We start from the raw sequence: 10589 nt of genomic DNA, 5'->3' as shown, positions 1-10589 counted from the left end.
TGAATGAGATAAAAAGTTTTATTAGACTGAGCACTTAACAGGGAAAAAAACAGATTTTTCACCATCTCATGTCATTTGAGCAGGAGTTGTTCAGGGTAATTTTGCTACTCAGATATTATATGATTCCATGATACTTCTGATGGAAATAACTGTTTGACACTATGACTTTCTCCAGCTTGAACTGACAACACCAACAGTATATGATTTGATTATTTTCCTGATATTTAGATGAAGTGCAAAACAGAGCTAAATAGGGCTGGAATAATAAAAGAATATAATGTATTTTCAATGAACACTTTAATTAGGTTAAAATACGTAGATGGGTTTAATTTATTCCCTTTTCAAGCATACTTTGTACTTTATTGTATTTGAGTGACTTGATTAAATATGCATCACTTTTTCTGAAGCTGAACTAAGATCAAAATAAGCCTTTGTCAGTGTAATTACTCAAGGCTCATATGTAGGAGTTTTGAGGTGAACACTGAATCCTATGCTGTTTAATACATGCATGAAGTAACAATCTGTGAGTAAAAAGAATGCTTCATTAATTATATTTGTTTCTGTTAGTAGCTGGTCATTTTAAGTTATTAGGAAAAAAAACAAGGCAGCAGTCTTTGTGGAATCTTGACACAATTATTTCTTTAATGCTTTAATGAGCTGTAGGATCTTTTTATTTTATCTAACCATTTTGACGCAGTAAAAGCAATATTAAGCTTCTAATAAGTACCAGCTTCATTCTTTTTTTTTTTTTCCCTCCAAATATTTTCTCATTATAAATAACTGTAATTTACAACTAAAATTAACCTTTTTCCCCCCCCTCCCTTTCCTCTCAGCTGCTTTAAACAACAATCAGGAGGCTCTGGAATATATCTTTTTTTTTTTTAACATATTTAATAGCAGACTAGCTAATGAACAGTAGGGTAAATACACTTATCTGTGGGTTTTTGAGTCATCCTCAGTAAACTAACTTGGGGATTGTTTGATTGCCTGTCTTCAGTGCAGTGTTCACAAATTCTAAGATTGTTTTCTTGTTCAGTCAAGGAAGATATGAAAAGAAGGGTTACTAGTTAAGCAGGGAAAGTGGAAAACTGCCAAAACTGTTAAGTAATTCATATATATTCTACAGTTACACCATTAAGGACTGCTTTTACAGTGACTCTTGTGTCTTCCTTTAGCAGTGGAAATGATGGTTCTACATCAGTCAAAGATCCACTTGGAGTCCTAGAAGGCATTGTTTCTGCAGTACATGCCAGTGTTGAAAAAGGGTAAGAACTTATGTGGAGTCCTGTGTTAAGGCTTTGAGACATACTATGTAGGAATGAAGGTACAATATTGAGTATGGATGATTTTTCTTCACAGATGTATATAATGAGTTTGCATTTAGTTTTATAGGATTTTATTACTTACTTACAAAGATCAAAATCTGAAGCCTAACAGAACCTTTTACTTAAGCATTTGGAAGAAAGAAGTCACTGAACATAAGATTTATGTAATAATGTATAATGGTGATTTGAAGAAATTGAGGTATTTCTGCCCTAACTCTGTCTGGAAGTAGAACCTTGCTTTTGTTTCAGTTTATTAGGTAAGCTACATGTAATAGAGTCACATTTAGATACCTCAATTGAGATATCTTATCAATGTATGTAGGGTGTAGCACAAAAAAAAATTACAGAAATGCTCTGTAATGCTTCTCTTCGTATCTTCTCCTCTTTTGTGAATGTTCATATGTCAACTTACATAATGATTTGTCTCTCTCATTGATGCATATTCCATTGTATTTTTCTTGAAGACAAGAAAGAAAAAAAGTCAGTTGTCTTTTCATTTTATAAACTTAAGAATTTATGTCTAATAATAATAATTAAAAAGTAATAAAATAATAAAACCTCATGCTCTTCGGTGGCCAACAAAACAAATTATGCAGAGGCTCCTCCACTAATATTAAATTGGGTAAATATTGGATACTGAAGAAGACTGTTGTCAAAATCCGCAATAAATTTAATTTACAATATTATAATGTAGAATGAGAGTCAATTCTAGTTATATTCTGAAATGCACTTTCCAGAGTCTTTAGATACATACTTCAAAATTTAACTGTTGAAACAATAAGCTAAAGTGAAAATCATTCCAATTACAGGAGATTATTTACATTCTTTTAAGTACTTGTTCTTATTTATCTTTGTAAAGCTTAGCTATTCAATTTACAAAATATAAACCCCTCAGGAAAGAATATGTAAACAAATAGGTGTGAGCTATGCAAAATGCTGCAAATATTCAGATACTTTCTCTTAATTTCCACACTTTTTGTGTATGGTTTGAATGACACTCGTTTGGCAGAGGCATATCTAATTTTACTGAACTTCTGTATTCAGCAGCATCATTCGTGCAATATAAAAACTAAGTAAAATTGAGACCTTTGCAATCTGAATATCTAAGCTGTCAATGTTTATTTTGGAGCTGCGAGACAGGATAAATTTGTATTTTTCTCTCTGATATTACTTTCCCGTCTGCCTTGTTAAGACAAATAAGGGAACATTAGTTATAAATCGCGTTCCACCTGGAACCATTTTCTTGATTTAAATTAAATAAATAAGCTTTAGTTTGAAATTCTACTGAAAAATAGCAGAATAGGCTTTTACTGATTTGTTACATAGTACGTTAGAGCCAGTAAGGGACGGAATAGATTACCATGTCTGCAGTTGCTAGCAGGTTGGTTGAGTTGGTGGCAGTCAGTGTACTGTAAAATGTACTGTAAAATTTAGAATGTATTCAGTATAACAAACTTTTAACAAATATAATCTTAATAATGTAATTTAATTTTTAATTATTTAAGTGATAAAACACAAAATGTATTGATTTACGACAGCTTTTTCTTAAAAGGATTGTGAACATTTTTCATTATCATGTTAGGACATGCAGTGATCCATCTAGCTAGAGATTATATAAAAGAAAAAAACCAACAAATTGCTAGAAACACTTATGATGGTAATTCATGTATACAGAATAAAGTAGAACCTTTAAGGAAAGAAAACAGTATAGATCAATATTAGAGAAAGTTGAAAACAAAAAATAAGTCATATTAAAAAAATTGGTCAGGCTACATAAAGCACAGTTATCAATCAGGACCAGTTGCATTAGGTGATTTTTAGGTACTGAAATTCAGGGCCATTGTGATGAAATTTGCAGTCAAGGTAGTGTGGGGGTGATGCATAGCTGGGTAGATGGAGTTTTGTGGTGTTTACAAGGTTATTTGAATTAAAAAAAAATAAATAAATAAAATCTTCTAGCATTTAGCTTCAGGCACCTGATATGAGGTCTGATTTGTCAGCAGTCTTACAGAGGTGAGCTCTTCAGAGGCATACTCCTTCTAAATAGACATCTAAAAGAAGTAATCATTCTGCTCGTGGTATTCTCTGCACTTCATGTAGCAATTCTTAGGAATCCCACATTTGCACTAGTTTACCTGGATTCTGCTTCTGTGTAACACAAAGATAGTTCATGACACCTCTGATAAAGTTAGAAATGTATTGAACAGATTCATTAACAACTTTGAAAATACGTGCAGGTAATAGGATCAGGGTATTTAACGTAGTATTGTTTAATTACAGGGAAAAAGTAGTTTCTTCAGATGATCTCCTGGAGTGGCTGAGACCTTTCTGTGGTGATGACTCTTTACCAGTGAAGCCTCGCATCAAAGTACTGCAGATTTTGGAACAAGCCTTCCATCTCAGTGATGAAGACAGCAAGCTGCTTGTGTACTTCAGGACACAAGCTGTTCTCAGAGCTTGCTGGCCTGAAACAAAGGTATTAAAATTTACTGCTATAGATGATAGAGTGAGACTTTCTTATGCAGGGATTATATGGTGAAATTTGAGTTTGTAGTCTGTGGTTGTTGCTATGGGTACTAATCCTACTTTCTTTTTGAATTAAGATTCTAGTAAATTGTGTTTCTTTGAAAAACAAAATAGTTAATGGAATCCTCAGCTTTTATTTACAATCAGGAGTAAGTAATACCAAACTTGATTAAATACTAATGATTGTTTTGTACAGCATGCATTTAACTTTTTTTTACATTTTTTCTTTTTAGACAACTGCTTGTCACTTTTACTCTCCTCTTTATTATTTACATGGTGTGACATTATGTTCAGATGTTTTTTCTGAACTCTCTGAGTTTTATACCATGAATGTGTAGTTGGAAAATCAAGGACGTTCTCAAATGGAAGGAGCTGATTGATAGGGAATGCCTTTGATCATAGTTGGAGTATGCTACTGTCTCTTTGAAGAGTCAGCACCTAAGGCTTTTTTTTTTCTTAGAGCAGCTCATACCTTAAACTGTCCCAAGTGCTATTTTTTAAGAGCTCTTTTTTAGAGCAAAGTAAGGAAAAACAACGTAAAATTATTGCTGAAAGAACTTGCTATAAGCTGGTTATTATTTGTTCCTCAGAAGGAGACATAGCACTTCTAGCCCAAGCTTTCAAGTTTAAGGCAGACTAATTTTCCTTCTGAATTAACAGATTAGAAAATTCTGAGCTTTTTTTTTTTTTTTTAAGCATGTGTAAAACTTAATCTAAGATAATAAAGATCTTAGCATGAAAGTTTTCAGGAGTGAAAATTACAGAATCACAGAATTGTAGGATTGGAAAGGATCTCAAGAGATCGAGTCCAACCTCCTTGCTGAAGCAGGTTCCCTACGATAGGTCACACAGGTAACATTCAGATGGGTGTTAAGTATTGCTATAGAAGGAGATTCCACAACCTGTCTGGGCAACCTGTTCCAGTGTGTGAAGCAGAGCATTGAAATATTGATTAATATTCAAAAATGACATTTTTTATGTATGATTCTTTTTTAACTGCTACGTTTCACTACTCATTTTGGTAAAATGCTTATCATGAAAGTATGTAGCATTAGAGGTTCTACATTTAGACTTCCAGGTACAATGAAAATCTAGTAAATGCTTAATGGGAAGAAATATTCTTATCTTGAAGCTTGTGCTATTTTGAAATCATAGGAGTATCAGCTGATACCTTTAGAATTATTCAGAAGCAGAGTTAATCTTCCTCCATTTCCTGAATGCCTTTCTTTTTCCACCTTCAGCACCAAAACCATATGGAGCTAAAATAGAGCATTTATAATACTTAGAAAGATAAAATCCGTGCTCAAAAGCATTTTGTATTAATTTTAAACAAAAGTGCTATCTCAGTTTTGACTTGCTCTACTAAGACCTTCCAAAGGAATAATCATCATCATCATCTTTGAGAAAATGCTTCTCTTGACTCCTTTAGAAATTACTTTCTCTCTTGCTTTCACAATAATGCCAGCACTTAACTCTTTAACGACATTGCGTGTGTATGTCTATGATTAGATTCTTTATCTTCAGTTTGCTTCTGTTAGTATGCAGTGTCCGGTGTCAACTATTTTTTTTTTTTGCCTGTTACCCACTTTCCAATTCAAAAGCATTTCAAGTCTGAAATGTTAAACTAAAATGTAAAAAAAAATAATAAATAAAATAAATAAAAAAAAAGACAGTAGCTTTCAACCGTGGCTGTAGAAGAAGATAAAAAAGGATATTTGGCAGAAACCTTAAGAATGTGTAATTCTTGTAGACTTCAGTCTTCCAGCCCTATGTAATATATTAGTAACTTCTATTTTCTGAAGTGGTGGATTTTCAGAATGATAGTTTTCAGCAGCAAAACACATGGTTTTGGTGAGGGAAGAATTCTGTGCTGATTATAAGCAGCACTCTGTTAAGTCATGGCACAGGAGAGGTTAATCACTTCAGTGCTCTACTCTTTTGCTGATAAATAAGAAGATATTGCAAGAAGCTGTGTAGTAAAAAGCATAAGTACTATGCTAGTTAAACTAAAACCTTTTAGAGCTAATTATATACAAATGTACATACAGTACTGTAATATAAAATTCTATGTGTATGGTATTTAGCTAAGTTCAAAAATATTTTCTGCTTTGCAGTAGTGAAAGCTGTGCTTACGTGTACATACATCAGTATAATTGTTGTTTTCACTACAATTCCTGCTGCAGAGGAGAATCGAGAGAGTCATATTGGAACATATTTTAAAATAATTCTAATTTTCAGTTCAAGGTAAATGTGATGGATGTGGTCTCTTTGCTTTGAATGAATAGTTTGTGATATGTAGCTAGTCTGCGTTAGATAAATTTGTAGATAAGATAAATAAGATAAATAGATAAATTTGTTCGTCTGTTAAGTACTGGTAACCAAAGTTCAGAACTCTTCATTTATGTCTGTTATGATTCACTACATAATTTTTTTTCTCATCTGTTCAGCTGATGTCAAACATTAGTACACAAGTTAGTCTTAGAAAGTATGACCTTATTTGGTTTAATTTGATTTCCTTATTCTGTGAATTAACAAACTGAAGGTAGGATATTGTTTTCTCTGTATTTTTGCCAGATACGTTTCACATTCCTTCGTGATGTGTTAGCAAAAGTGCAGAATTCAGCAATTAAATGAATGCTGATAAATCAAGGGTGATAGTTATCCAGACAGCTTTTTATAAAACAGGTTAATGCTTCAGATTAGATGACCTTCAAGAAGCACCCTTGTGTTAAATTTCTGGGTTACTGTTGATAAACCAGTCAAACATAGACATGAGGAATTACGTCTTTCAGAAGCATGCTGCTATATCAGTTCATTTTGTGTGTGTGTGTGTGTGTGTGTGTGTCTGTGTGTCTGTGTGTAGGTATCTGTTTCTCTAGTGTTACTCCACCTTTGTTCATTTGGTCACCTTTTCTCATCCAGCAACGTAGAAAAATGCTCAATCACATTCATTAGAAAAAATAAAAGGGTGTGGAAAATGGGCAGATGTTAACTTTAGCTAATAGAGGAATGTGTCTAAAAGTTTTGTTAATGGAGTTTAAGCTGTAAACATTTCAAAAAAAGTACTCAAGATCTTTCTTCCATACTGTTCTACCCATACTTGCTTGGCATTTCTTCCATGTTTCTAGACGATCCTCTTTTTCTCCACCATTCCCTGGTACAAATAGGGATGCTAAGTATTGTAAAGGATGAATGTGGATTCCTATTGAGTAAAGATAAGTAAAATGATATTGCAGTGTTCAATTACCAGAAAATGTGTGAAAGCCACCCTCAGAGTGTCAACTAATCCTCTTAGTCAGGCTTCGCATACATCAAAGAGGGCCTTAATATTTAATTATGCTTCTAGGTGCTCTAAGTAGTGGTGCCACAAATCAATGTGTTTCTGGGAAACAGGCCAGCTCTTACAAAATTAAAAATGTACTTCATGGAAGCAGCTACCTATCAAACAGTCAGAAACACAGCAATTTCCAGTTCTCTAATGATAAGTTAACAAAATTAAAAATTCAGTGGTCCTCATTTTTCAAAGGCGCTTGAGAGTCTTTAATTCACATTCCAGTAGCAACCTACCCTCCTGGAGGGAGGAGGCATGTGTTGTTTTAATCCCCTTGATGAATTTTATCTGAGCTCTTCAGGTTCTATAATTTTCTAGTTAACTGACGCATGAAAAAATATGGGTCAAAATACTGACTTTTTTGTACATTACAAAAAAATGTTGGGGGGAAGGAGAAAAAATTAGGCTTACTTCAAAGTTTAGCTTTATCCATCTAAGATGGGAAATTATTTGTTTTTATGTAATAATAAAAAAATCTAGTCTGTAATGACTTGCAGCAAGTTAAAATATCAACAAGCACTGTGAGTGTACTTTGTCATTCGCTGCAGTGTCCAGTTAGGGAGAATCAGTTACACTAACAAGAGTTAGAGCTTTTCCCCAGGAAGTTGAAGGCATTAGCAAAGGTTCTGAGAGTAAAGCAAGTGTTAGTTTAAGACAAGAAATTAACAATTGCAAAGCCTCTATAAGACACACCTTGCCTTTAAAGGATTGTTTAATTATTATGCAAATTGAAAATGTAATTACTGTTTGCATGCTACTTAAATGCAAATAGCTTTGTCATTTAGAGAAGGTAATCTCTTACCCTTCATATTATTATATTACTGGCACTTTTTCCATGATCTTGCAGGCTTGGAGAGCTGCTGAGGGCTAGGTGCTTTTGAAAATTGGAAAGAGTTTCTAATACAAATTTGAGGTAGTAATTTTAGGACTCTTTATCTCTTACTTTTAAAATGTAACTTTGGAAAATTACTGGATTAATTTGTATTTCATGTGTACGTTCCCAATCCTACCTCTACCATTTACTGATGTAGGCAATTTATGTATGTTAGATGCAGGTTTTTCTGTGTCTCAGCAACCTTTCTAATGACTACATTAACATAATGACTTCCTGAGTACTTGTGGCTGTCTTACTTATGGCTGTCAAACTTCCTTTTTCTTTTTTCCGGTTCTCTTTCCTGGTGTATGATAAATATGTTTCAGTTTACATAGAACTCCATGACTTCATAGAGAAAAAAATTCAATAGAAATAGTAGATTTTCAGCATTTACCCATTGCATGTACTTGTGTCAGTTACATTTGAACATGAGTATATGGAAAGCAGCCTGAGATGTGAGAATTCCCAAGTCATTTTGCTGAAGGCATTTATCATCTTTCAGATAACTATGACCCTCAGTTATCTTGATCTGGCAAAGTACAAGTAGAAAAACAGCATCTATTTAATCCTTACCCATCGTTTATTTGTAAAAGCATGCTTAATTAGAGGAAGAATTTATAATCCTATCATCTTGGAGTAAATTTATTGATGTTTATAATTCTAGAGACATTGTTTCTCTATTAAAAATGCATAAAATTAGGTTTAATAAATTAACTTCAAGTTTTAATTAATATTTTAAAACACTAATTTCCACATCTTGCAGATGCAATTTTTCCATGTGACAACATGTGAAATGTTTTTTGGGAACACAAACTGTGGTGCATATGATTGATTAAATACTTTAGAATGCAAATGAATCATTTTCAATTAACTGCAGAAATAAAATGGATAAGACAAATTGAAGAGACAAACAGTATTACTTGAGTGAATGTGATGGTTTCCTATGCAAGCTTTGAACAGAATGGTACTGTGGCTGCTGCAGTTGTTTTAGAGGAGGATAAACAGGCTCTGGAGTTGGTACCACGTAGGGTAATTCACTTTCTGTGATAGTTCTCTAGTAATGGAGGTATAAATGGAAATTTTTTTTTTTTTTTAAAAAGGCATGATGTGCTTTTATCTCACTTTCACAAAAATTAAAAGCTCATTAGTGACATATTAATTCTTACTATGTAGCAAAGAAATATGTGGGTGGACTGTAATGCAGCCTTACGTTGTCACTTGCTAAATTTGTGGCATTGAAGGCAGAAAATACTGGCACAGTGGAAGGATTTTTGCCTCTTTGTGATTTTATATGTAATGTTATCCTGTGTTTTGTAGGATAGCAAAATTCAGAAAATCAAAGCCTACTAATTAGGTACTTTGCCATGTGTTTTTTTTTCTTTCTGTTGCTTGGTTAAAGCATTCCAGTCCTGTTATTTCATCTAAAATGTTTTCTGTGTCTGTGACTATAATTCTCTCCATCCAATCCCACTGTGGTATGTAGTATACCTCCTGAAAATAAATAATTAGAGAAAGAATGTGATGTCTTTGTGGAAATTAATGGTACATGCTTATGAATCCAAGCATTGTAATTGCACTTTTGAATTCAGCTGTACATTAATCAGAAGTCATGGAATTTCATTCAGTGAGTCTCATGTTCCTGTTTTGATGATGCACTCCCCTGAAAGCATCAATTAATTTATGCAAGCAAAGAAGCAGTCGTAAAATTATCAGAAATTCTACCCTTTACCATTTGATTCTGAACCTTTTTTTTCCTGCTAGTGGAAAAAGTTCTTCATTGGTTTCCATTCAGAGATGTTAAAAGTCTTATGAACAGTATGAACTGTAAAACCATTTCTCTTTAGGCCTTATTTTATCAATATTTTAAATTAATGTGTTACTATCTGTTGATGCCATGTTTGTTTTTTTTTTTCAAACAGTCTCATTCAGTTAAATGTATGATTGACTTAGGTCTGTGAACTATCATCTGAGGAGCTCCTGTCAGCTATTCATTGAACAGTGCTTGATAGGCATTTCTAGTAGTTCATATTCATTAGAAGTATGAGACTTTTTTTAAACATGAAGTAGTTACTTTTTTAGTCGTCTTTGATAAATTATGTATGTAGGCAATTTGTCTGTATGTATGTAGCTAGTAGGGCTTTTTCTCTAAAAATTCAAGTTTTGGGAGGTATCACCACAACATTCTATATTAATATGCCATTTTCATGTTTTTTTCTTTTTCATAGCTCTATAAATCTAAATATATTGTTTCTGTTCCTGCACAAGAGCTTACTTATAACTGCAGTTACTGCTGTGAGGATGACTACATCACATTCAACCATTTGCAGCGCTTACGTAACTTCATCTTGTATGACAGTTTTATGGTGCTATGTAGTGTTTCAAATTAGTTCTGTGGCTGTAACAGACTTACTCATTTATTTAAGTTTGCACAGCTTAAATAATTTTGTGGTATCCGTCCACTTGTCACCTTAAATGCTCTTGGTCCAAGTCATAAATATGGATAAATGGTAGAGGAAACTTGCACTACTGTCCT

The 10589-nt window shown here is 33.2% G+C and overlaps 1 protein-coding gene across 1 annotated transcript in view; it reads left to right on the top strand.

Annotated features, from left to right (window-relative positions):
- Window positions 1-10589, top strand: part of NBAS (NBAS subunit of NRZ tethering complex) — a 161833-nt gene that overhangs the window by 114392 nt on the left and 36852 nt on the right. Inside the window, exons 48-49 of the mRNA XM_010707958.2 lie at window positions 1179-1265; window positions 3606-3801. Coding sequence (XP_010706260.2) covers window positions 1179-1265; window positions 3606-3801 — 283 coding nt within the window. The remainder of the gene's footprint in view (window positions 1-1178; window positions 1266-3605; window positions 3802-10589) is intronic.

Source organism: Meleagris gallopavo, chromosome 2 (assembly GCF_000146605.3).
Source record: "Meleagris gallopavo isolate NT-WF06-2002-E0010 breed Aviagen turkey brand Nicholas breeding stock chromosome 2, Turkey_5.1, whole genome shotgun sequence".
In the NCBI taxonomy this organism is placed as follows: Eukaryota; Metazoa; Chordata; class Aves; order Galliformes; family Phasianidae; genus Meleagris; species Meleagris gallopavo.
Note: the sequence above shows the minus strand (reverse complement) of the source record. Positions and strands in the feature narration are given on the sequence as shown.